Source organism: Amblyomma mixtum, chromosome 7 (genome assembly GCF_055824585.1).
Source record: "Amblyomma mixtum isolate Tamu chromosome 7, ASM5582458v1, whole genome shotgun sequence".
Taxonomy (NCBI): domain Eukaryota; kingdom Metazoa; phylum Arthropoda; class Arachnida; order Ixodida; family Ixodidae; genus Amblyomma; species Amblyomma mixtum.
The window spans coordinates 30,719,975-30,747,560 of record NC_143018.1 but is presented as its reverse complement, the minus strand read 5'-3'; the positions used below and the strand labels follow the sequence as shown (position 1 = coordinate 30,747,560).

The window sequence follows — 27,586 nt, the reverse complement described above, 5'->3', positions numbered from 1 at the left end:
AACTGGGTTGTGGGCAGAGATTATTCAACTATATGGAAGCCTTTCTGAGTAACCGAACCGCTACCATTGGAATAAGAGGCATCAGGCCTGACACCTTCAACACCCCCAAAAAAGCAACACCGCAAGGCTCTGTGCTATCACCTATGCTTTTTAATATTGCAATGATTGGTTTAGAAAGGGCGCTCGAAGAAATTGAAGGAATCAGGCACGCCATCTACGCAGATGATATCACAATCTGGGTGACCAGGGGATCTTTAGGAGAAAAACAAGAGCTTCTTCAGCGAGCAGCAGACGCGGTCAACGCATACGCCCGACACTGTGGACTTGCATGCTCCCCTGAAAAATCCGAGGTGCTCAGAGTCTACAGACAAGGGTATGATCTGCAAAACTCCATAGATATCCACATAGGGTAAACGAAGGTTCCGGAAGTATCGAAAGTTAGGATCCTCGGCATGTGGATCAAAAGCAACCGTCGTATTTATCACACGATCAGACAGCTAGCAAATATTACAGCACAGATCACCAGGATGATTGCAAGAATTTCCAACAGAAGAAGAGGTATGAAGGAGGAAGACACATGTAGGCTAGTACAGGCCCTCGTGGTTAGCAGGATCTTATACGGCGTCCCCTACCAAACACCGCTCGAGCAAGAAAAGGAGCAGTTAGAGGCAATTCTTAGAAAAGTATACAAATGCGTTCTCGGAGTGCCGGTCAACACTTCGACGGAGAAATTCCTTAATCTGGGCATAAACAACATATTACAAGAACATATCGAGGCCCACCTTCTCGCGCAGAAAACAAGACTGATGCTCTCCGAAACAGGCAGAAACACGCTGCGGTTGCTGGGCATGAGGGACGCTTTGAAAGAAATCAATAGCACAGCGAGCGTTCCAAATTAATTCAGCAGGATCATTGAGATTGAGTCCGATTCCGAAAAACATGCATCGAGATATACATAAGGCAAGAAGAAAGGCAAGATCCGAATTCCACGAAAGAAGCTTCGCCGGGGCAAAAGACGTACTATACGTTGACGCAACCACATACAGACACCGATACGGCTCTGTAGCCAGCGTCGTGGATCACCAGCTCAGGGAAATCAACTGCGCTTCGATAAAAACCAACCCAATCAGCACAGGGAATCGGCCCAATATTGCAAATGGATGGTTTCACTGTGGTCCTTTGTAGGGCCGGAATTTGCCAATACGTTTCCAATACTGGGCAAACTACTTGTGCTGCTTGGGAACAACATCCTCGAGGCTGAGGAAGCAGCAATTGCACTCGCCATCACCCAGAAGAGTGACGAGCGCCATGCTCACATCATTACAGACTCGCAAGAGGCATGCAAAAGATACAACAGTGGACGCATATCTACTGCAGCCATTCACATAAGGCGAGGACAATCACCTTTACGAGATGCGTCATCACGTGGACACCAGGCCATGGGGCTGTCAAAGGGAACCAATGTGCGGACGCCAACGCCCGAGCATACGCCAACCGGGAGGCGCGCACCGAAGGGGAACTGGACGCAGTCACTAGACGGTATGGAGCCACAACTCAACGAGCCCTCCGGAGGACCTACCCTCCTCCCCACAAAGACCTTAGTAGAGAGCAGTCGGTTGCCTGGAGACAACTGCAGACTAATACATACCCCAATCTGAGTTTACTCAGCAAAATCTATCCTTCCACACATGCCAACAAATGCCCGCTATGCGGTGAACACCCAACGCTTTACCACGTTACATGGGCCTGTCAGAAAATGCAGGCAGCGCCGATAAACAACACACCGACACCGGAGCAGTGGGAGGCTGCGCTGTCCAGCTCGAAGCCTGAAGAGCAGCTCAAGCTGATCGGCAGGGCTCGCAAGACTGCAAAGGCCGGTGGGGCCCTTGACTGAGGGCTCCACCTACGCTGCGAGAAAGAACCCTTACAACCTTCTACAATAAATTTTTCATTCATTCCTAAAGGCAAAGATTAAGCGTCATTAATTGGCAGTTAATGCACCAACAGAATGTAAAGTGAACAGTCGCGTAGCAGAATGCAGCACTCAGGCTTTCTTCGCCTTTCACTACTATAGCCGCTGAAGTTCCTCGTAATTTTATTAGTGCCTCAGTGGCACTGGTGACGTCACCACTGGATGACGTTACACATAATTATTCACTAATTAATTAGTTATTAAAAAATTACTGATTAATGACTAACTACTACTTAACTGATACTTAATGGTGCTTAAGCTTCGCATTTAGGAGTGGGACGGAGACAGCGTGTTTTAGCGCTGCTTGATGGTGGTGGTGAAAACTATTTGAAACTGGGGAGTTTGGGACAGGTAGGTCCTTGGGCCCCCGCACGGCCCCACTGCACTCAAACGTTCATGTCCCGGAGGCTCATGACGCTGGCAGCCCGGCCTACAGCGATGGCTTGCTTGGCCGGGTCCTCGAAGCGCAGTAGGGTTAGTAGGGTCTCCCAAGCCTCCCAAGTGGTAAGGTGCTCCAGGCCCCGCGGGGGAGGGTCCGCCGGGCAGAGGAAAAGGATATGGTCGAGAGTGGGATTGGGGTAGTGGCAGAGGGTACAGGAGGGGTTTGTGTGGACTTGGGGATGCCGCGAGCGTATATAAGGGGAGGGTAAAGTGTGTGTTTGGAGTCGCCTCCAAAGTGTCTGATGGTAATTGTCGAGGGAGGGATGGGGTGGGGGGTAGAGTCAACGCTCGGCTTTGCAGGCCTGCGTCATTTCACTGAATGAGTGCATGCACTCCCGCGAAAACCACAGATCGGAGGCCGCCGGTACCCGGTTGAGAGAATTTCGGGCTAAAGCGCTGGCGGCCACGTTCCCGGGATTCCCTGAGTGGCCAGGCACCCATATCAGCTCCACGTGGCGTGGCGGGTGGGCGGCGAGGGAGTTGAGTATGCGAAATGCAGGTACGGGAACTCTCCCGCGAGCGAGTCCAAGGAACGCCAACACCTGTTCGGCGCGATGCATTGCCCTTTGAATGCAACGGTTTTTTAGGAAAGGAAATGGCACAGTAATTCTATGTCATCTCGGTGGACACCTGAACCGCACCGCACAAGAAGGAAGGAAGTGGGAGCGAAAGAAGAGAGAAAGAGGGGCTCTAATGAAGAAAATGAAAATTGTAAAGGAGGAAAGGAAATTACGCAGTAACTGTCTCACATATCTCGGTGGACACCCGTCATGCATTTGATGACGTCACATTTTGGCAGCTGCGCTCGTTGCTGAGTCACCCCAGGCGCTGGATGTAACGCCGAGCGGACGGGAGAATGAGCCATTAAAGGATTTCGCCTTAAAAATCGACGGGCAGGCGCCAAGTGCCGCCGATACTTAGCGAAGCAGGTCGATGCGAATCAACCGCGCCCACAGCAGGTTCATAGAGTTGCCAGCACTGATGCGCAGCGAAGGCTGAGTAAGTAGGGCGCTTAGAGCAGATACGGGAAGATCCTCGATAATCGAGCGCCCGCGAAACCAGCGATGAACACAGGAAAGGGCTCGAAAAGAGGCGTGAGGTTAGGCGCCGGCGTGTGCCAGAACAATTACTACTGCGTGTTAGATGCCTGCTTTGTGCGGAACATTATGCAAATCGAGTCCGGAGTTTAATGCAGCGGGTGCGAAATACTGTCGTTTATGTCGGCCCTCACGTGCGTTCATGAACGGCGGCAAGAGAAACACTAAATATATCGCGTTCACCATAAGCGTTCACCTACCATAAGTCAAGGACAGTTTAGACCTTCTCTAGCGAAATAAAAGAGAACACAGAGTTTCTGTGAACCTTGGCCCTGAAGGTGACCTTGGCCAAACCTAGCATAACAACCGCCCATGCAGATATAAAAAAAAATAATGGCGCGACAAAGTTTCGAACCAACGGAGGCGCGAACTGAACAGCTTCGCCAGCACCTGCACGAGAGCACTGTGCTATAACCGCAGCAGATCGCGCTTCGCGTTAAACTGCAACACACACTCGCGCTGTGCATTGCACATCGTGTTCTTGGTCAACTTCCATCTGCGGTGCGAGCAGATCAGATCAGCTTATCCCCAATCAGAGCTTAAACTGAATCTAATATCGTCGTCAGACTTGCCGACGACCCTGCAAAGCAAACCCATGAGCCAAGCAGGCTAAACACAAACTTTAGCACTTCTACTCTACAACTCTACTACTGCTACTGTGCTACTCTACTGCTCTACTCTTCTACTGCTCTACTACTCTACTACCACCGGCCATATTGGCAAGTAAACTGCGGTTTGTCCACAAACGTCTTATGGTTGTGAATACAACTTGGCTAAGCTACACCGTGATTCACTTATTCACTTCAAAATGACCTCAAAACGGTGGTCATTGAGTTCATTTGCTGCACAGACGTCATAGGCGGGAAATTTTTTAAGGAACTTTCGTAGCAATATAAAATCGCTTTTCGCAACCAGACAAATCAAAGTGGCAGAATAGAGGCATTAGAAACCAATTTTACTAAACATAAATCTGGATAAGGGTACTAAATTTCTTTTAGTGCCATTTTAAGGCTTCTAATGAGAGTCTTAAATTTTTGCTGTGATGTCGCTGGCTTCAACTAAACATCTCCAGACGAGAACCCCTAGTATAGGCACAAAATTAATAGCGCAAGTCGATTCCAGGGGTCTATAAGTAAGCGGTCATTTTTTTATTTTTTGTTCGAGTTAGTTACACACTAGGGGTGCAATATATCAATCTCGTCTCCCGTGGGGACTTTTGTTTTACACCTTCGTTTCGCGAATCACCATACTACTTGCTCATTCTCAACACGACATGAACTTCTGTTGTTTCGGCCAAGAATCCGTGTATGTCTTCCTTCAATTCTTTCTCTTCCGAATCACCATGAAGGACAGAGAGAGTGCTTTAAGAATAACCGTACTTTACCTACAAGGTTTTTAGGATGCTTTGTCTCTCTGCCAGTTGTTTCTTTCTGCACGCCGCAGCATGTGCGTATTTCGAAACCACAAGCTACTCAGTGCCGCAGACAAAAAATACTCCAGTTATTGCGTCGAAGACAGAAACTGAAGAAACTTCTTGGATAATAAAACTCATAACCGGCAACGTCAACTCACTCGGTCGCTAAGGAAGGCATGCGGTAGTATAGTCGAGGATTTAATGTGGATACTTGTTTTTTTTGTCCTTTACATGATGTTGTGACTTAAGCATAACTGATTTTTTAACATAATTGAAACGTAGTTGAATTTTTTGTAGCTCTGCAACATGTGTTTCATTAAGTTTTCATACATGGATTAGTTTGCTTGCTGTTAAAAACTTTTTAACCCAACAAACAATATATTCATGCTGAATAAGTTCTCCTTTTTTATGGAACTAACAGTACTCAAAGGAAACGATGCATGATCATTAATACCGTGGTTTCTACAAATGTCACGACGTTTATATATTTTGAAAGTAGCCTGGTCAGCTTCTGGAATACCTGTATAAAAGTGAAAGTGGCTTGCGTAGACACACCATAGCTTTCTCAGAATCACTGAGGGAATCTTGGAAGCAGTTGTGAATATTATTACTGGTATTCCTGTGGTTAACTACTGCTGCAATCCCCAGTGACCGGCAGCGTCTAGAACCCCCCCCCCATCTCACTTCTTGAAGTCGTCGTGTTTGCTGATGACATCCCAAGTGGACCGTTGATTGCAGAGGTAGTTCTGCTTGTTCGGGGCGAACGGGTAGTGGGGTCGGGGCCCGTCCATCCTGTCACAGAACTGGCTGACCTGTAACGGGGGAGAGTGGGTCGATGCACGGAAACGTGTGGGGAGATGTTTCAAAGAAGAGGCGGTAAAAACTTTATGAACGCGAGGTCTCAGGCAGAGGAAGCGAAGCTTATCTATCTCAGCGGGAAGCGATTATCACTGAGAGAGTGAAAGAGGAACAGGAGAGTAGGCAGGTTCACCATAAAGTTGCTCTCGTTGGCTAACCTTGATTTAGGGAGAGAGAAAACGGCATGTAAAAGCGCAAGAAGAAAATGTAAGATGGGGTGAGCAGCCATGGCGTCAGGCAAGGATGTTTTGCAGCAAAGTCACAATCTGTCAAGAAAGTTTGAATCCCTCAAAAATAAAAACTGTCCTTTCTATCACTGGCACCCAATGCATACAAAAATAAACAGGGACACCCAATCCATTATGCGTTGGGAATCAGATAGCATTAGCAGCTCTTAGTTAATTTACCGAAAGTTGCGTGATTTTCGTTCTCCTGACGTCACTTCGCGTCTGGTAACATCGATATGGAGAAATCTCTTCCTTGCAGCCAGTGGGAATGCTCCAGTGTGGTGAAGCCTCTTCAGTCCAGACAGTATTCGAATTTTATGACTGATGATGGGTTAGGCTTAATCAATAATATATGAATTCCGGCGACATTTCTGCCAACAATCTTAAAAGTAGCTACTCTGGCACAACCTGGAATTCAATCACGATAAGATGCAAAGAAGAGGGCAGACCTATCGCCTAGTACTATGCTTATCTGATGTCATCATGATCACCTGGTAGGCCGCTTAGCCGCCGCCCCCTTGCTTTCTCTGCATCAGACACTAACCAGCATTTGTAAACTCTAGGCACCTTCAAACAGAGCGGGTGATGCCGCACTTCGCCGGCACAGTAAGCGACCACTTCTTACATTGGCTACGTAGGGCATGAACATGATGGACGACTCCACGGGGTCAGGTTTCGGCTGGCGGATGGTCACCACGCAGTCGTCTAGAAAGCGGCACTTTTCGTCGATCGAGCACCTTTCTCCGTCGGCCGTTGTCGGGATGAAGACGATTCTGTCCGAGCAGGCATTCAGCCGTACCTGGCGAAACAATTCGCATGCACATTTACGAAGTGGTGAGCGGATCTGATAGGTCAACAATGCAATGCAAATAAAAAGATTGTTCTGCAGTTTTTCTCTTCTCCTTTTTAGCCATCGCTAAATAATGAAGAGCTCAGCAGTTACTTATTTGGCTAAAAGGGGTTCCTGCGCAAAGAAAGAGCAAAGCTGATTTGACTGTTTGATGTGTTTATCTGTCTTAAATGCTAATGAACTCAAACATCTGATATGTTTAGTTTGCTAATAAAGCCATATAGATTTTACTGGGTTGACTGACTTCCAGAAACGACTGATCTCTTTCGTGACTGCGACAAAACATCCGTGAACTGTATTCTGGTCGTTCTCATGGACCGAACATCAGTCGTTCTCATGGACCAAACAGATTGTATACGCCAAGTGCTGCGGCTGGTGATAAAGCTAGGAGGGATTAGAAATGATATTATTTATATCTAAAGAATATAGTTGTAGTCCAGAGGAAAGGTTTGAACTCCCTTTTTCAAGGCAATATCCGCTGCTTCATGTAACAAGGATTTTCCCCTGAGCCCGCCTCCTCATAAAAAGTAGCAGGAAACTGGCCAAATCCATTTTTCGTTCACCGTTGCTGCTAAAAGATACTAGAAGCATTCAAACTAAGTCATTCATTGGCGCTATTAACGCACAAATACTCGCTCCTTGCGTAGCAGCCTCGAGCGATGACGTGCCGGAGCTCTTGGATGTCCTGCTGGGCTCTTCGTTCGCTGATAAAGGACTGGTGTTTTTGTATATGTTATAGAAACACTACTCAGCTCTATTGTCCTTGTTACAGAGCACGTCTGTCTCCATATTTGCGCTTTATTTATGCCTTTTAATTTTGTCTCTGCCTCGCGATCCAGAACATGGAACGGCGGTTATGATTGCCGAGGAGATCGGCACGCCCACATCAACTATCGCATAAAGCGTGCAACGTAGAGTCTCATTACGACCGGTTACATGCAGCTGAAGTTATCAAGGTTTAGACCTCCGCTAGAAAAAGTCCAGGTTGAATCTCAAGTTCACTATAGTTGTTATACGCACGAACATTTTTAATGAAAGTATGTCTCGTTGGTTTTTTATTATTCAAGGTGTCTCTGGCGCCATTCAAGCACCGAAAACAAGGTCCAACCTTTGGGCATTTGCTCGGTCCCCCAAAATATAGCATGAACATATGCCCGGTCTCTGTCCTCTTTAAACATCGTACGTGACGCCACGGAGAAAATTGGAGATATCCTGATACCCGCTAGGTGCCGTGAAATTTAGTGCCAAATCAAGAATGAAATGTCCGACTTGATCACGGAACGTTAGTAATTCAATTTCAAACCTTAGTTGACGACAGAGCCTCCTTCTATGTATAGTTGTCTTTCTACCTACGCTCAATATCTATTTGTAATCAGCTTTTTTTTTTACAACTGTCTGCCTGAAACCGTAAACCCCTCCCATCGTTGTTTACCCCATGCAATATTGGCCGTGTGGCTCACCGTTCCCTTGTGGCAGTAAGTGAGGGGGTGCCTGCTGTCGTTGCGGCTGCCGTACTCGTCGAACACGCCGTACCTAAAGTGGGCCCACTCGTGCACGAACACGTACGCTGCGAATGTGTTAGTGTCTTCTTTAACCATACATTTAAGCATAAAATGCTGTTAGGACCTTGACACCCGAACGGAGGAGAAAACAGAGCCCAACCGATGCTAACACTGGATAAGATAGGATAGGATAGGATAGGATAACTTTATTTGGCTCTAGCACAAGTGTTTTTTTTTATGTGGTCAGATGAGTCCATTAGCAACGGTCGGTTGCCCCTATTCCAGGGCTCCGCTGGATGCTGCCGTCAGCTGAGCTCGCCGTATCAAACCGATCTGGTCATCACGGCAGTCGCTAGAGAGCAGACCCTCCCATTGCTCCACACTTGGGTTTTGTATGACTGGGACGATGTCGACTTTTTGACATGCCCATGTGATGTGATACAGTGTAGGTTTTTCATGGCACCACGCACAATTGTGTGCGTAAAGTGTGGGGTGAATTTTACTTAGTGTGTTTAGATTTGTTTATGACGCCGTTTGAAGTTGTCTCCATGTGACAGCCTCTTCTTTGTTTAAAGATTTGTGCGGTCGTGGGTACTGCATCCTGCTGCCTTTGTAGTTGTTGAGTATGGCCGAGTATTCCTGAGGTACTGGCAGGGATTCCTCGAGGTCGTTGACATTGGATGCTCGGTAGTTAGTATATCCTCGAGCTATCCTGTACGCCTCTTGGTTTCCTGCCACCCCCGTGTGCCCCGGTACCCAGATGATCGTATGTTTGATCGGCTTGAGTGGTTTTGCATGTGTTTGTTGCGTCTTGCAGTCTACAGAGCGGAGTATGCGGAGCGCTCTGTGACCGACTCTGCCGCAAAGATAGTTGCGGCAAGCTGCTTGTGAATCAGTAAGAATTGTCAGTGACCGCTCTTTCCGATAGCCCTCCGCTGCCGCTAGAGCGACGGCCACTTCTTCAGCCTCAGCTACCGTGGAGTCTTTCAGTGAGGCGCTGGTAATCTCGTGTAATTCCGAGTTCACTACAGTTCCCACTGCGTTGTTGGTGCCTTGTCCCCTTGTCATGGTATATGTGGCAGCGTCGGCATACACTGTTGTATCCTGGGATGCGTGTGTTTTCTGTAAGCGGTCGGCCCTTGCCTCTCTTCGGTCTTTGTGGAGGTTAAGGTCGATGTTTCTTGGTATTGGTGCCATCCTGAACGTGCTGGGGCACTCATCGGGGATCGTTTCAGTTCTCAATATTTCTCGGAATTTGTTCGGTGTAGCCCAGTTTCTTTAAAAGAACTCTGCCTGTGGGGGTCTGCTGTAGTCTGCGCATTTGGGCAACATGCTGCGCTTCCCGCAATTCCTCGAACGTGTTGTGCAGTCCCAAGGCTAAGAGCTTTTCAGTTGAGGTGTTATGGGGTAGTCGAAGCGCGGTTTTATACGCTTTGCGTGAAGTCGCATCCGCCTGTTGTATTTCACTTTTGATATGATTGTAGTACGGGAGACTCTATGTCGCCCAGCTGACCACTAGGCTCCTGACCAGCTTGAGTGTGTCTTCTTCTCGCATGCCGTGACGTCTGTGTTTGATGCGCGTAATCATGCGGGCCACTTGGAGTGTAGATGCCTTTAATAGCGTAAGAGTGTGAGTACAGCGTTGATTTGACTGTATCCACATCCCTAGTACTCGTATGAGTGTCTTCTCTGGTATTGGTTCTCCTTCGAGGCAAACTTGTAGTCGAAGTTCTTTACTGGTAGGGACTGTTCGGCTCTGTTTTCCTCTCCAAACCCGTAAGAGCTCAGATTTTTCGGTCAAGCATGATAGCCCTCTTGCTTTGACGTAGGTTTCAACGCAGGTGGCCGCTTCTTGTAGCCTATCCTCTTTCTCGCCGAGTGAACCAGTGTTAGTCCATATTGTGATGTCGTCGGCATAAATAGCATGGTGGATGTCGTCGATTTTTTTTAGTTGTTTCGCCAGTCGGATCATGGCCACGTTGAATAGCGTGGGTGAAATGACCTACCCTTGAGGTGTTCCCCTTTTAGGCGTTCGGAACTTCTCGGACCGAAGTTCTCCTAACCGATGGTTGCAGTTCTGTTCGATAGAAATGCTTTGACGAAGCTGTGAATCCTGCGCCCGCAGTTCAGGTCGTCCAGGCCCGTAAGGAATGCTTCGTGGCTCACATTGTCAAAAGCCCCTTTGATGTCTAGGGCCATTATTACGTTTTCTCCGTCCCTAGGAACGTTCTGAAGTACACCTTTATATAATTGGAGGAGTACGTCTTGAGCTGATAACTTTGCTCTAAAGCCAAACATGCTGAGAGGGATCAGTTCGTTGTCTTCCATGTAGTTTTGAAGTCTCTGCGTTACAACTCGCTCGTATAGTTTTCGCAGGCATGACGTAAGCGAGATCAGCCTGAGGTTTTCTATCTGGAGAAACTTCTAGTTCACCCTGTCCGCCTGGTGCCTATCTGCTGCTCTGCCACAGGAGCTGCTCACGTGTCAACGTAGCTTCGTCGTGTTCTCGTGGTGGTAAAAGCAAGCGGCGCGAAGGAATTTCTGCCGTGCAGCCCGAGAGGCGCACGCGCAGTCCTGATGGCACTTGATGAACGATGCAAGCGCCGTGAGCGAGCCGACATCACTGCGCATGCCCGCGAGAGTTGAATTATTACGTAACGGGCGCGCTGCCTACGCGGGCATCCGGGGCGCCCTCCATTACCACGGCCAGCAATCATCTCTGGTTACGCAGGTCACCATATAAGCAATAATTTTTAGCTAATTTTCACTCCACCGCTAGTTTTCGATTCACGAAAAAAATTCTCGCTTCCTTGCCGGATGCTGCGACGGAGCAGCGTAAACATCCGAATGGCTGAAAGTCTGTGGTGCACTGTGAGGATGTGGGAGATTGCAGGTTGTATTTAATACAAACACTAAAGGTATAACCAATAAACGAGGCGGCTTTTATAGGAAAGGAAACCAATTTCAGTATGGGCGTGAAAAGAGGAAAGAGATACGAGAGCAACGCAACAACACACGGAAAAAACACACAGGAGAACAGAACAAAAATCCTCGCGAAAAATACAGGAAAAAGACAGTCAAAAAGGAAAGGCACACTACTTGTCTCTCATACGAGCATCGAGCGGGGAGGACTGGCTGGGTGTCGGGCAGTCAGGCAGTCTCTGGGCGTTCCAGTGTCGATGCACTGTTGCCGGCGTTTCCACGTTGGCCTTCAGCGCTACCGCAGCGTCAGCGTCTGTGGGCTTCCAGCACGGTTCCCAGGTCTGGCATCCCGGAAAGGCCACGTAGGCGCCAGAGGCGGCCTGTTTGGAGCAGCTGACGGATGGACGGAGAGGAGTGGCGCCTGGGCCTGGTGGTTGAGGCTCTTGACGACGGATGTCCGGGTCTGGTGGCCCGGACGTCTGCGGCTGAGGCCCAAGCCCGGAACTCGGGGAGCCAGCAGAACTCGTCCACGTCCGTCGCCCACCGCGCTCTTCTCTTCTCTGCCACGTAATCCTCTTCTACCTGTCCCGGCGTACCCCACCGCACGCGCTCCTCGTGCTTTTTCCTCTTCTGCCTCACAATCGACGCTGGGTGGCACTATCTCCTTACATGCACACACTCACAGCACACATGGTCTAGCGTTATTCCAAAATATTTTTCCTTGGGTTACTGCGCGCACTGCAGGAGCCTTTTGAAGTCCAGCTACTTTCCGATGTGCCTCAGTGTGAGTGACGCGTCGCAATCTCATCCTCTCGGCCGCTACAATATTCCTTTCGCCTCTTTGAGCCGCCGTGGTGGCTCACTGGTTATGGCGCTAGGCGGCTGACCCGAAGGAGGAGGGGTCGATCCCGGCCGCGGTGGTCGAATTTCGATGGAGGAGAAATTCTAGAGGCGGTTGCAGTGTGCGCTGTGAGCGCAGGATAAAAAACTCCTAATGGTCCGAATTTGCGGAGTCTTTCACTAAGGCGTCCCTTATAGCCGGAATCGCTTTAGGACGTTAAACCGCTGTAAACCATGCACCATAAACCTTTCGTCACTTTGCTGCGCGCATCGATTGCATGGTTTCTGCTACACTGTATGCTCAGCAGAGCAAAGACGGATAATTTCGGCGCGTTTTCCAGCGGATTCCTCGTTACAGTGTTACACTCATTTCTGCGGCATAACGACTGCATCCCGAATGTGGCTTCCTACCCTGTCCTGACTGCACACATACACGAGCGTGGTACGAGGAACGCACCGGCGACCCGCCACCCGTCAGCAGAGGGAATAGAAGGACTCCGGTTTAGTTATGGCTTTGGGGGATAGTGCTTGGCGTGCGCAAACTGGCACTCCGCTTTCTCTATCCCCTTTACAGAGAGGTTCCTCTATTCTTAAGCGCCCTGGAGCAACCATCCTACCCATCTATCCTAAATGCCTCCTGAACACATCCGCAGCAGCTTAATGTGCTCTCAGTGTTTCCTTTTGCTCTTTTGACTCTGCCCCCCTCCTCCCTACCACCGTGGCAGCATCGTTTACACCGTTGGTTCTTCACTCCTCTCCCCTTCACAAGACTCGGATGTTGCTACGCGAACATACGCGCCTCTGCTCGTCTCCCTAAGCAACAACAGCCACCGTCGTAAAGGAAATAATAGTGTAAATATTGTGTCGAAAACTACATAAAATACCTGGGTTAAGCCATCTCTTGGCCGTAGAGTTGTTGATTGTGGCCAGGAATCCGGGGGTGAGCTGGATGAAGTCTCCCGGGCGGCCACACGGCTTCACCTGGTGTGTGAATGGCTTGTCGTCGTTCTGCCCCGTGGGCATGTCGACGCGCACATCGCTGCTGTAGAAGGCACTCGACGAAAGTGGCCGGGTGCCATTTCTCTTCTGCCATGTCTTCGGAACCTCGATGGTGACGTGTTTGAAGTACACACGCCCACTGGTGGCCTTGTGCAGGAACTCGGTTGAAGAGCGGAACAGCCCCTGCGTATTGTCATCATGCTCACGGCATGTACTCATCGCAACGCAATATATTAAATCTCAAAACTGTTCGTGGTTGCTAATCAGTCACGCCCCTATACTCCGTTTCATACATAGCAGTCAACGCAGCGAAGGCTGCGGCGCCTGTTCGCGCTCCTCGTCCGCATCGTAATGTATTGCGTGGAAAGTGAAAACAGTAATGAACTTAAAATTAAAGTAAATGTTGGTCGGTATTGTAGTATAATAATAAAAGTGTTTTATTTTGCAAAAATATTGCTTTTTCTTTCATGTCCTTGAAAACAGAGTGCCTTAGTTTTCTGGTTTTTTCCGACTCCTCCTGTATCAGGTTTTCGCAGCTAGGCCGACCGCTGATGTCGTCTGCTTTCGTCTTTCGTCTTCTGAGTCTACGAAAATGGCATCGCTATCTCCTACTCGCTTGTTTCCTTCGCCCACTGCGGCTTCAAAAACATCTGCTCGCCTATTCTCCCAGCTGAAGTTTCCAAAAATTTTGAAAGACTGCAAGCAGGTGATTGTCAACGTTTACTCTAGCGTAAGGAAGCGCTTCCCGGAAAAGACTATGCCTGAAGTTCTCAAAACTGTGGGCCAGATGATCGGGGTGAGCCCTCGGACAGTTGCGGGGTTCAAGAAAGAAGGTCTCTCTACTGGAATAAGATTACCGCAAAAACGACCTAGCAAGGTGACAATATCTAGCTCTCGCAGTGTTAAATATGACAGCTTTGCACTCAACGCCATCCGACTCAAGTTACATCGTATGTATGCCGTACACTACACTGCCTTTTCCCTTGGAAACAAGTAAACAGCGCTGTGTTTTTCATAGCAGGTATAAGAGTATTAGAGTTTGACAGTTTCGAGTTTTTACCTAACGAAGCTTTTAATAAAAATAAAAATAAATCAATAAGTAAATAAAAAACAGCCAAGCCGGGAGTCGAACCTTGGCCCCTTATAAAATGGACAGGCGCGCTCTTGGTACCACTCAGCCACTTCGCGAGGCGGACGGATACATTTCGCTTGTTTTTGGCCGCGGACTACTTCCGTACCTTTGGCAGCGTTGACTCCTATGTATGAAACGGAGTATAGAGTCTTTCCCTATATAGTGGCGTGGCATGCACCTTACCTCTACATTTTATTATCGTTATTTTGCTCCTTTTTTATCTATCTGTCGCTTTTGTTGCTCTTAAGTTGCCTGGCTTGGCATGCACATTACTTCGAACAATATTCTTGAGTGGCGCGACAACATTCTGGGCAGATTGTCCTCGGGAAGATGAAAACAGGTGGACTGACCACAAGTTGACAGGGTCACCCATCTGCTCGCGCCATAAAGATGAACTGACGCTTGCTGTTCTCGTGAACGGGACCACCAATTAATGCTATCGCATTATTATTATTTTTAAAAAAGAAAAGAAATTCATTGCGGCAGGCTGCAAAAAATTGGCTGGGTGCTTATCTAAGGTTAATCCTGGTTATCTCGAAGCGAAAAGTTGCATTGATCCTTATCATTTAGCTTATGGTTATGCTTTATGATAACTTCTGTATCGGTAGTACTACGCTCTTCTCCTTCCATGTTGATTGCGCACACCTATTCTCTGCCAAGCGATTATATAGCCGGCCTCCGCGATAAACACGCGCTTGCGGCGAACGTCAAACGATGACGCATAGTGCGCGGCAGCGTGCGCCTGTTCTCTGGGCAAGCGCGCCTTATGTACCCCTCCTTTCAAGTGCGCACGGCTGCGGCGAGAGGTCAAACGGTGGCGAGGAGGAGAAGCGGCGGCCCACATGCGCAGTAGCCTGCTCCTTGCGTGACGTCACTGGTGCTCCAGCATATGCCGGCTCACGCGAACTGCGGATATTAACCAGAGCGCTGTTACTGTTGGCTACCCTACATAGAAGGAAAGGGATGAAGGCTGCGTAAAATAATAACAGGAAGTAGAGAAAAGAGTCCGCAGCAAGCACATGAAGCAGTGACAAGCGCGCTTAAAATCATAAGCCAGCTGTAGCCGGCGCACGAACCATAATAGCTGGCGAGAGCTGTGACCTGAGCAGGGTACATCGACCGTCCTTCTTCGCTTAAGACGCAGCGCAGATGTTCCTCCGTGCAGGAAGGCTGCTTGCCGTTGCGGTTGATAATGTAGATGACAGAGATATGTATCCGCACTCCTCGGAACGATGAGGCTGGAGGTGCCATGGACTGGACTAACATATCTAACACTTGAAGGCATTTTGTGCAGCTGGTGTGCCAAAGCTGGAAAGCAGTACACGATGGCATTCACGAGAGTCGTCAGCTTTGCAATTACTTGCTCTTGTACAACTTGCACGGGTACGTCGGCTAGTGTCCGACCAATAGGAGGCGTAGCACACTGGGTGAGCTGTGACTTGGCCTCTTCGATTATCCGCCTCTGGCTGCCCGCGGGCTGCCAGCCGGCAGCCAGACTCGCCAGGACGATTTTGTGCTGGCATCGCTCGGTCAACTACCAGACGACGGAGAGGTGGTATGGTAGCGGGAAGCTCGCGCCGCCATTTCTGTATGGACTAGAAGGACCACGGTTCTTCATGCGATGTTTTTCGGGATGCAGATGCTCAATAGTTTCGACAAGGTCATGGCGCATACCGTCTGTGTCGCCTGCAATGGCACCTTTTGGGGTAGTTATCGCTGTTTATTGATATGTTTCGCGTGCGGATGCGCGATCGTACATCGATCGACCACCTCGCAAGCACAAATGCTTGCTTCATATTACGATCGCATACATTTGATTCAAATAATATGTCGCCTTTTAATTTCATGCGCCTGGCTGATATTGCGATGGTGTTTGAGGCCCTTCACGAGAAAAGCCGCAGATTCCAGGACCGAGTACGCGCTGAGACGCACGCATAGAGGCATGCGCTTAACGTGTTTTGCGAGGTGTTATATTGCGAGGTGTTATTTGAGCGCGGTATGGTCTTCACTGCGTTCGGCGCAGTGCAGAGGCGGATATGCTTTGGGAAACACTTCACTGAAACATGTCTTTTATTAAAAGCCTTCACGAGCACAGTACTCGGGGCATCTCTGCGGGCATATATATGTCCACACGGTTACTTACGGCAGCCGATCGAGGCGAGCGCCGATTCTGTCGACGCCAATCGTTGTACAGCTTGATCCTCGCTTGATCTACATATGCTTAAAACATCTGAGAGGTACCTTAGGCATGCATCTCCTTCCGTTTGGCTAATTTAATAGATAAAAAGAATCTCCCAGCGCTGATTATGCAAGCACACGCCGTACGTGAGGCGCCGACACGCAGGGCTTGATTGTGGCGCCTTTCATTCCAGTGCCAGTTGACTGCGGTAAAGTTGTGGCATTACCAATACGATATGCAGCCAGATTTGCAGAGTACACCTGCTTGTTGTAGATGAAGTTCAACAAGCTGATATGCACTTTTGTCGAGATTATGCACGCATTCCTTGCCCGCAGCAAAAGCCTGCGGGCGAGATTGCAGTTGAACGGAACGTATCCCAATTCTTTTCTGATTACAGCTTACAGGAAACAGTTCTCGAGCGTAGAAATCGCAGCGACCACAGCAGAGTCATGCAGTATCGATCGTCTGCGGTCTACCAGTCATACATACTGCGTAGTAAACAAACGCGCGATAATCCGAGAGTACGGCGGGTCGTTTGATTAGCAACGCACGGGCAGTTTTCCCTCCGATGAGGTGTCGACTCAAACATGTGAGATTTCGATTCCTCATCGCATGCTTTTGAGTATTGCTCGAAGCTTACACACCACACTGTGCACCGAAGGCACACGATGGCATTGCAGCCCCCGTTGTATACTGGTGCGAGCATGATCAGCTGCTTGTCCTGCAGTCTGCGGCGGCCCTTAATAACTTCAGGTCGTTGTTTTTGATCTCAAGCCGCCTATTTCTGCCGTACGCGTGCGCAGCAATGAGAGACAGCCGAACGCAAAGCTACGGGGCTGAAGAGCATGTGCCCTCCGTGATCTGCGTGTTGCTTGCCGCCGTGATTGTCGGCTGGCTGGTTCCGGTGGCCGCCAGCCCATGTGACCATGATGCGATTTCCTGTGAGAGGCGAACTTTGTTGCAGCCAGCGGGCTGCCGGAGCGGGGTAAATTGAAGAGGCCCACTGTTCCATCACAGAGGGTGTGCACCATTTCGGGAGCGATAGCCAAGTGACTTCCCGTTTCCGCCCTTGGGCAGGAGCTTGTCCTTGTGCTTCTTAGCGATTGGCTCCAGATTTTGGGGGGGGGGGGGGGCGCAATACCTGTTTGGTCACTGCTGGTCTGTGTAGCTTGAGCACCGATGGCGAAGGCCCGTCTACGACCACCGTCCTTGCATTGCCAGTCATATGGGTCCCGTTTTTTAAATTGGTATGCTGAGGGCGAGGACAAGTTGCAGAAATCATGGACCATGCTTCCCAACAGACACAGCTCTCCTAAAAGACCTCGGACGAGGGTGACAACGTCGTCGCACCTTAGCGGCGGCACCTCTGTGTGTGGAACCGTCTCGTCTCATTCGTTCATCTCCCGTTCCTTTTTCAGGCAAGGACAATCTTTTGAGGCCACTTCATAAGCCTCGCTGCAACTGGCAAACTTTAGGACTCTTTACAGGCAAGCGTCACCGCTGTGTGGATGAGATCAGCAAGGGCACATGATGGAGAAATTTCGTATACTACTCTCGTGTCCAATTTTTATGCATTTCCGGCACTGGAAATCCTTCGGAACGAAAGGCTTAAACACGTGCCGGAAGTGCCTTGATTATCATGGCACTTATTCTAATCGGTTTTTAAACCCATGCCAGAAACAATGTGTCGTGAAAAAACGGTACCAAGTGCCGCGGGGGTAAAGGGGGAGAAAAAGCTGCTTACCTTGATGTTGTCAATGATGGACTCGTCCGGAGGAACATTGTCGCTGATGGACACCCACAGTTCCTTGTAGCCACCATCTGCGTTGTCGATGTCGACTGACGCCGCTGTGGTTAACAGAAGCAGCAGAAGGTGTGTAAAAACGAACATCCCGCCCACTTTCACGTCGGCCTCAGTGCACCTGGGAAGTATTAAAAAGATATATTTAAAGGCGTAACAACCACAGCTCTTCTATTGAAACTGTGTAGCAATGATTTGAGAATGGAGAGAGACAGAGAGTGTCCTGAAGTTTAGCTATAATTCTAGACAAGTGGGCAAAATGATAACCTTTAAGCGCTCGGTACCACCACTGGTGCACTGTAAGGAAGAACAGAAGCTGCCTTTCCTCTGGTGCTGCTCACCGCTTCCTGGACAACACTTGCAACAAAGCTAAGAATGAAACTCTTCACTGACGAAAGTCTGAAGGCCCCGGGCGGTGTGTATTCTTTCCACTCTCACATTTCACGCGTTTATCGATCACTGAGGATTACCTTCGTAGAACTGCTCTTTCTGTACGAACTAAGTGTGAGTGACTGGGCCACAAAATTTCCTTACCGGTGCCTTACTTTGCAGAAGAGGAGGCAAATTGCTTTCGCAACAGAACCCGTCGGATGAACAGACTTTAAGTTATAGGCTCCCGCCGTTTAGATAAAAGACTGTCTAACAGAAAATATTTTTTAGATTCAAATCGGTGTGAAAGCACGGATTCTGTTGTTGTGCTCCTCAAGAGGATAATAGAGCATACTCATGGCGGTGGATTGGCGAAAGGCACAAACGGGGACTGAAAGACGCTCAGAAGATGTTAAAAAAAAAGTAATGCAGGTTAGTTCACTGCACGGGCTCAGTCTGGCCCGAAAGCCGAGGCCGGAATATGATTTGTTTTGCTGGGCCTGGGCCGGGCTCGGGTCTGAAGTTGCGGGCCCGGGCCGGACTTGGGCTTAAAGCTGCGGACCCGAGCCGGGCTTGGGTCCGACTATTCATTCACTATTGCAGAGTGAAATACAAAACTGCGGCCTTCAAGCAGCGATGCGGATGAACTATGGTTTATAGTACGCGCTGAGAAAAAAAAACTATGCTTTCTTCATTGACTAATTTATTTCCTTATTTCCACGCCACGGTGGCTTAGGGGTCAAGGCGCTCGATTACTGACCCGGGGAACCAGGGTTTGCTCCTAGCCTCGGCGGCCACATTTCTCTTTAGGCGGCAAGCATGACAGTCATGTATTTTGTGGTATCATTGCTCGATGAAGAAAGCCAGGTGGTTGAAATAATCCGGCTCCCTCAGCTTCGGTGTCTCTCACAGCCTGACTCCCCTTGTGCCCTTACACCCCGAAAACGTAGCTTTTATGTTATAGCTATATTTTTCTCATGTGATAGAATTCATAAACTAAAGCACGTTTGGTTTTCTTTTTGATCAGCTGAGCGGAATGTCTCGTAAATAAAATAGCCGCAAACGCTAGCGAGAGTTTGTAAATCTCATCTCATAACCACATCTATCCCTCCTCGCTTCTTCAGCCTGGTTGTCAAGACAAGTGTTTTGCCCTGTAAGTTATTGCGTGGTTAGCGCGTTATGTTCTGCTACACCAGTAATAGTAAAATTCAACCGGTCTTAATTTGCCATTGATTGTTCGCCATCCAAAAACATACCTATGCACTATTAGAAATGCATTCGGGAAGAACATATTAGTTTAGGACCCATGTAGTCTTCAAACACACACACCGTGAAATACTCAGGCCTTTTAGCTTTTTGTTTCTGCGAAATGGCGACCAGTTCGGCTACTAGTTCAACCTGTGAGATCGGGTTCACTAAAAAAAATGTCATCCCACTGCTTGCTAGTCAGATTTAAAGTTTATACTTTGCGAGCGGCAAAATATAACTGATTAAAATCATGGGGGAATGCAAAGTCTTCTGGTACGCGCGTATGCAGCTCTTCTTATTTGGCTCTCGGAACTTCCGAGTTTATCTTTGCGCACCTACACGAGGTCACTGTCCAAAAGACGGGCCTGGCGAGCTCAACTCTCAATGACTTCCTTCTGGATTAAAAAACCAACTGTCTGCAAGCCAAACTGGTTTCAGAACCTCTGTCGGCCAGTTTCTTATCGGTCTAGTAGCAGTCCGCTCTCTCAGAGTGAGCAGTATACCTGAAGCGTTACTGTGAAACGGGCCAGGCCAAGCCGGGCCCGGGCTGGGCTTTACGGGCCGGGCCGGGCTCGCTAGAGCGATAATTCACGTCTCGGGCTTCACGTCTCGGGCCCGGGCCGGGCTTGGGCCTCAGATTGGGGCCCGTGCAGTGCTATAATGCAGGTTTGGTTATTTACAATAACGAAAAATCGAAAACTGTAAGATTTGTGACTGAGAATGGTAATTGGGCAATACTTGCAGTGTTTAAAAGGTTTTGGTTACAGATCAATTTTTGAACAGAAGTCGCCATAAGAGATATTTGAGAAAGCTTCAAGCATGTCACCCATTTCGTGTCGGAAAGGAAACTTTGTATGGCGCAGAGATATATCCTTTTGCTGGTCCCAAGGATAGAAGCGCCAAGAGGCAGAACATCCTTCGCGGAGAAATTTACTCTAAGCTGTCGTAACGGGTGTTCCAGTAAGTGCCCTTGCACTTCCCGCATACCGACTGAACGCGTCTTCTCCACCTGCGGTGCAATCTTTACTGCACCACAGGTAGAGAAGATGCGGGAAGTCGAGACATCAGGGAAGCGCTGAGGCTGAAAATTTCTTTCAATAGCAGATACCTACATAACCTGGCCCCTCTAACACATGCGCAGGTTGAAAAAAAAGTCAAGACGGGGCGCTTCACATCATAACCCACTTTGTGCTTCATGGGAAAATAAATATATCTGTTCGGAAAGCCTTGACAGGCAGTTCCGCTCTGACCCTTTCAGCGACCCCATTTTGCCGCCCCGAAACCCGCCTTTACCGAAATACTCCCTTTAGGTACAGAGTTGGGGTGATTCTTTTTGTCTTCATCAGAAAGAGACGAGCAACAGATAATCGGTATCCACTCCGCTTCCGATCTCGCATCTCGGCATTCAAGTTAACGCACTCAACACATGATACTACTGCCACACTGTGATTTTGAGACCTGGTTGGAGGAGCAGGCAGTGGCACTGTTTGCGCTTGACATAATGTATTGGTAGCCGTGTGGAGAGCGGATTAGGGAGGTGCAGCCAGAGCTGATGTGAATGCGGCACATAGAAGAGCAGTGGATGCGTGCAACGAATTGGACGTCTGATTCGCCATCCCCAGCGAGATGAACGCGGATAGATGGTGATTCATGGAACTCGCCACTGTTTTCCACCAGCGCAACCATCGCTTGCGGCAAGGTGGAATGCAAAACAGTTTCATGCCGCGCTGGCAAACTTGAATAGCCAGTTCCCTATTCTTTACAGCTGCAAATGCCTCTCGTCTTGAACACCTGCGCTTGTTAATTAAGTACTGCACTTGAAGATCTTCAGCCCACTTCGCCTAATCGGAAGAGCAACCTGCGGGTTTGTGGCTCTCTCCGCACGCACAGCATCCAGGTCTTGATGTACAGGTATTGGCGCTATGGCTAAGCACATAGCAAGTACGGCACTGTAGGGGCCGAGGTGTGAATTGATCAACGCGAAAGATGAATGCCAACACCTTGGCTTCAGATCGGAAAGTGGGCCCCGCCAACGTAGCAATATCTAATTCTCGGTGGGTATCTTGGTCCTGTCCGCTTTGCGACTACATCGGAGCATGGCGGTTCAAGGTAAGTTTTTCTAGCGCCTGAGATGCCCTCAGTTGTGGATGTACGACGCGGACTCAACCTTTTGAACGCGCCAGACGAGGAGATATAAACGCTCTCACCGGGTAATTCGCGAAGGAGGTGCACGTGTGTAAGCCTGCCACACATGCCTGGTCAGACGGTCTGCAAACATTTCCGCCACTGCCGAAATTCCGGTCGTCTTGTGTTCCTCATGTACTGCGGGGCGGGGAATTTCAGAGCAGCCTGCACCGCCACGTGCTAATCTAAAGCGATGAAACTCCCTTCCTCGGGGACGAAAGCAACTGTGATGTCTTTTACTCCACCACGGAAGAAGCAGTCAAGTAGAAACTCATCAGGGGAGAGACAGGCCGACCAGGAGGACCTCCCCTGGCCAGCCGAACTTGTGGACATCCGCCCATGTTCACGCTTTCAGCCACCCCTTAAAACAAGAACGCAAGAAACAAAGCACAAAATCAAAAGATAGCCCAGCACACCTGGTACTTACACGCAACCCACGAGGCGCCGATGTCGCTGAGAAGTTTCAGTCACCACGCATTCCAACCACAGGGAGACTGCGGAAGGTTGAGCTCACTTCTTCTGCATCTTCCCTCCACCTGGCGGCAAAGGCAGACTGGCAGGAGTGCGCTCTATTTCGGATATGTGCTACCAAGGAGACGACGATGAGCGGGCAGACCTCCCTGGCAGTGCCCTGCTTGTGGTGTAATGATGGGTGTGAGACAACTCATCCACATAGAAAATCTGCCTGGAAAAGGCTCTCTCATAACGACTGCCCACGGAATTGGTTAAGTTATAAATTTTTCGCGGCTTCTTTTAAAAAGACCATTGGTAAAGGGAAGGAGGATTAATAACCGCAAAGCTTTGTACCGATTCATAAAACACAACCACAATTCGCCGCCCTCTCATGTTAGAGTCGGTGGGGTTAGCACCTCAGGGTGCAAAAGAACAACTCGACCAGATACCACAAGGCCTTGCTTTGCGCTTGCAAGAGCAGTTGGTGATCCCATTCGTCCTCCCCCGTCCACGCGCAGACTTCATTGCGGTTGCACCCTGTGAAATATTTTCCATAGCTACTGGCCTCAAACCTGCAGCTCCTAGATGCGATGGTGTCTCTATCGATATGTGGTAGTTCCTTGTGGAAGACTTTACCTGTGATGAATTGCATATTGTTTATGTGTCGCTTTAGACAGCTTGGCTCCCACCTGAATGAATAATAGCGAAAATAATCTTACTTCGCAAACACCCTAGGAAGGGTTTCGTAATCGATAACTTTAGGGCGATTTCACTCTTGTATAATTTAGTAACACTTATTAATTGCATTGTTAACAGCCGTCTTACAGATACCGTTATTACATTTCAAGCAGTGCTCCTCAGATGGGGTTTCCTTGTGGGTTCTCGACCTCATGAGTGAGATAATTGCTGGAGAAATTGGCTAGGGAAATTGCAGAACTGACTAGAGAAATAATGGATGCCTATCACATGCATAATTCTAGAAACACTTGCGTTAACGGATTTCTGTAGTGCTGTCAGTAAATGGACTTGATTTCCTCAATGGTGCCCATCTAGATTAATAGCGCGATTTAGGACGCGTCCAGTGTTATGTTTCTCTGGGCAGAGTGTTTTTTGTTGGTTTTGTCTTTTTTTTTGTTCAACACTTGCGCGTTAGTTCACGCCTTCTATATATATATATATATATATATATATATATATATATATATATATATATGTGTGTGTATATATATATATATATATATATATATATATATATATATATAGAAGAAGGGGTCACAACCTTCCAATTATCTTAATTTAATACCGACAGTTTCGGACGGAGGACCGTCCTTCTTCAGGGTATACACAACAATGAACACAATTTCTCATTTTCTACGCAGCGTGCGCAAAGGGTGAGGTGAAACCACTCTCTCTCCCGTTAGTGGAAAGGGACGCAAAGTCAGTATAAGACGCAAGTGCTCCAGTCCATTTAGGGGGAAGAGGGTGACGGTTGCGAAGGACAGGGAAGGGGAAAAACATATATGCACAAAAATATAAAAATAAAGGAAGCAAAAGTAACATTAAAAAATAAAAATAAATATAGGAAGGCAACGGCGGAGGCTTGGGAAACAAAGCTATAGAAATATATAGGGAGGGAACTAGTTGCTTCTCAGAAGGAATGTATCGAGAGAAGCTCCCTTCGGTGTGGGTGGTGAACCCAGCAGAATTAACAAAAGCAATATTCTAACAAGGAAAGTACAAAGCAAAACCACAAATAAAACAATAAAAGAAACACAAAAAGAAGAAAGAAACAAGCGCACGCATGCATGTGTACAGTGTATAACATCACAGAACGGACCGCTCCCCAGCGGTGCAGGTGTTTTGGACCGTTGTAACGTGAGTTACGAGTCAGCCACAACATTTAGAGCTGTTTAAGACAAGCCCGTTATCGCCACGGCGGAAGCGCGGCGCCGCGGTCGAGGGAGGCAGGGCGGCCGGCCAGACGCCGTGCGGGAACCCGATCCCGCAGCCGAGTGCCGCGGCGTCCGACCCACAGTAGGCCATTCCCTTCGTGCTTTTCGTCGAGAAGGCATTCGAGTACAGACTGGTTTTTCAAAAGAAGGGGCCGAAAGGACGGGTGAGAAGGAACCTAAAGAGTAAATACGTTCAGAAAAAAAAAAATTAAGAAAAGTAAGAATGGGGACGTGGGACCCCGCAGAGTGCAGGCTTCATGGAAGAGGAGGGATTCCAGACGTTCAAATTGTTCTAGCTAGTTAGGCTTTTGAGGAAGGTTAAACTGCCCAAGTTTTCATTAATTCCATGTGTTAGTGTCCGAAATTTGTGTATGAAATACGACTCTCTTTGTTCTCTTTGGCGACTTGTTTGGAAACCCGATTGGAGAAGGATGACGTGGATGTTTTCGAATGCATGCTGGGGCAGGCACAGGTGCTTAGAAAAAGGAAGATTTGGCAGCGCGTGAGTATGGGCCTTGTGGTTGTTAAAACGCAACCTGAACGGTGTGTCCGTTTGACCGATGTATTCCATGCCACACAGACTGCAGTGTAGCATATATACTACGTTCGCGTTCGCGCTTCCGCCGTGGCGATAACGGGCTTGTCTTACACAGCTCTAAATGTTGTGGCTGACTCGTAACTCACGTTACAACGGTCCAAAACACCTGCTCCGCTGGGGAGCGGTCCGTTCTGTGATGTTATACACTGTACACATGCATGCGTGCGCTTGTTTCTTTCTTCTTTTTGTGTTTCTTTTATTGTTTTATTTGTGGTTTTGCTTTTTACTTTCCTTGTTAGAATATTGTTTTTGTTAATTCTGCTGGGTTCACCACCCACACCGAAGGGAGCTTCTCTCGAAACATTCCTTCTGAGAAGCAACTAGTTCCCTCCCTATCTATTTCTATAGCTTTGTTACCCAAGCCTCCGCCGTTGCCTTCCTATATTTATTTTTATTTTTTAATGTTACTTTTGCTTCCTTTATTTTTATATTTTTGTGCATATATGTTTTTTCCCCTTCCCTGTCCTTCGCAACCGTCACCCTCTTCCCCCTAAATGGACTGGAGCACTTGCGTCTTATACTGACTTTGCGTCCCTTTCCACTAACGGGAGAGAGAGTGGTTTCACCTCACCCTTTGCGCACGCTGCGTAGAAAATGAGAAATTGTGTTCATTGTTGTGTATACCCTGAGGAAGGACGGTCCTCCGTCCGAAACTGTCGGTATTAAATTAAGATAATTGCAAGGTTGTGACCCCTTCTTCTACAAGTCTTCCTGGCCCATTGAACGACAAGACCTCCTGCAACTACTTCTACTACAATGGCTGCCAGCGCTCACACAACCGAGCGATTCTCTATTCACCTCCCACGGAACACCACCACCACTGCTATAATTGGCGACGAACTTTTCAAACACGTGTACGAGTATTTCGACCCGGCGCAACAAAACACCCCTGGCTTCGTGGTATACAGATCAGCCAAGTCCGTGGATATTCCGGCACTCTTGGAGTACCTGCCTGCCACCATCCGTAGAGTGATCCTTCACGTTGGGACAGCCGACATCGCGGCCACGGGCGCCGCTGCCGCTCTGTCAAGCCTGAGGGAGATCGTGGGGAGAATCGGCAGTGAGCACCCCTCGTTGAAAGTGTGCCTGAGTCTTCCTGTTCCACGCGCCCTGAACCGCCGACGCCGAGGAGCCAACAGAAGGTTCGTCCACTGGTTCAACGCTCAGGCGAAAGTCTTTGTGGAACAGGTGCGGGGGCTATGTCACCAACCGCGGCTTGGCAGGGACGTGGTATATATCAATCACGCACTTGAAGAGTTGCCACCATGGAGAGTGCTCGCGGCCGATGGACATCATCTGAGCTTCGAGGGCGTGGCTAGCGTGTGCGATCACCTGAAACGCGCCCTCGGTGCCAGACTCCCCGCTACGGGATGGAGCGTTCGTGGACAATCGATGGCGACGACCCAGGGAGGCAGCGGCGCAAGAACAGCGCCATCACTGGCTCGTCCGAGAACCCAAGAGGCCGAGACACCCCCCGTACCGCCACGCCGCCGCTACATGACGAGACAGGCCTGCACCGAGGCGGCACGACACAACGCAACGCAGCGCAGCGACTGACTCGCTGCCGCCACAGGTACGGCCCGCTCCCCAGAAACTCACTCACCGTCATTTCTAAAAATCCGGAAAACTATCGAAAAACGAATTAGATATGAATCCCACGCGACCACTCTAACTAGCTATTCAGAATCGGAAGCCATACCAAAAGGTTTGCGACTGCAGCTTACCCCGGCGATGACAACCCTTAACGCAGATGAGGACGCGGAATGGAAACAGATTCTACATGACAGTTCATTACGTCTTGTGGACCTAATTATACGGCACAGCCAACGAAAAGATCTCGAATTCGAACATGTCGAACAATCCTTACGTCGTGAACCGGACCTTACGCCGAGAGAAATAACTCAGCTAAAAGAATTCGAAGAACGAAAGAAAAAAGACACAAATATGCAGAAACTTAGCAAACTCCGGCGAGACGGTGTGACCCCGGCGCCACGTTCACCAATTCCGCCTTCTACTAAAAGCACGCTAGGCCCTGAGCAACCTAATACTAGCCGGTCTTCCATCGAGGCTGACAACGTTGTGAACGTATCGAGCCATCCACTCTCTCCTTCGGAACGAAAGTTGCTCTCCAAGGGTTTAACTTTCTGCCCGACAACGGGAAAATTCAACGAATTCCAATTATATCAGGATCTGGATAACTTTGCAAGGAATCTACGTCTGCGCGAGTACTTCCGAAACCGCGAAAGCAACCGTGAAATCAACATACCCGGGACATCAAACCAATCATGGACTCCAAACGAACACAGAGATAAACATCTAGATATGTACATCGCCGCCGTTCAAAAGGATATCATCGCCTCATATTCAAAATCAAAATAAAAAAAAGTCCCGAACAACCTCTCATCCGAGGAACGGCGAGCCCTCGACTCTTTAAATCAGCGATCTGACATTGTCATCAAGCCGGCAGACAAAGGCGGTGCTGTTGTTGTTATGGACAAGCCCGAATACATAACAGAAGGTTTCCGGCAATTGGAAAACGAACAATTTT

General features: G+C 48.8%; 1 protein-coding gene across 1 annotated transcript in view; it reads right to left on the bottom strand.

Annotated features, from left to right (window-relative positions):
* The window catches only part of LOC149335534 (calcium-activated chloride channel regulator 2-like), a 45,044-nt gene extending 26,717 nt beyond the window's left edge, over window positions 1-18,327 (bottom strand). Inside the window, exons 1-5 of the mRNA XM_089553958.1 lie at window positions 18,178-18,327; window positions 13,008-13,305; window positions 8,320-8,426; window positions 6,635-6,808; window positions 5,609-5,736 (exon numbers count right to left, since the gene is read on the bottom strand). Coding sequence (XP_089410084.1) covers window positions 5,609-5,736; window positions 6,635-6,808; window positions 8,320-8,426; window positions 13,008-13,305; window positions 18,178-18,324 — 854 coding nt within the window. The 5' untranslated portion in view covers window positions 18,325-18,327. The remainder of the gene's footprint in view (window positions 1-5,608; window positions 5,737-6,634; window positions 6,809-8,319; window positions 8,427-13,007; window positions 13,306-18,177) is intronic.
* Window positions 18,328-27,586: the final 9,259 nt, after the last annotated feature.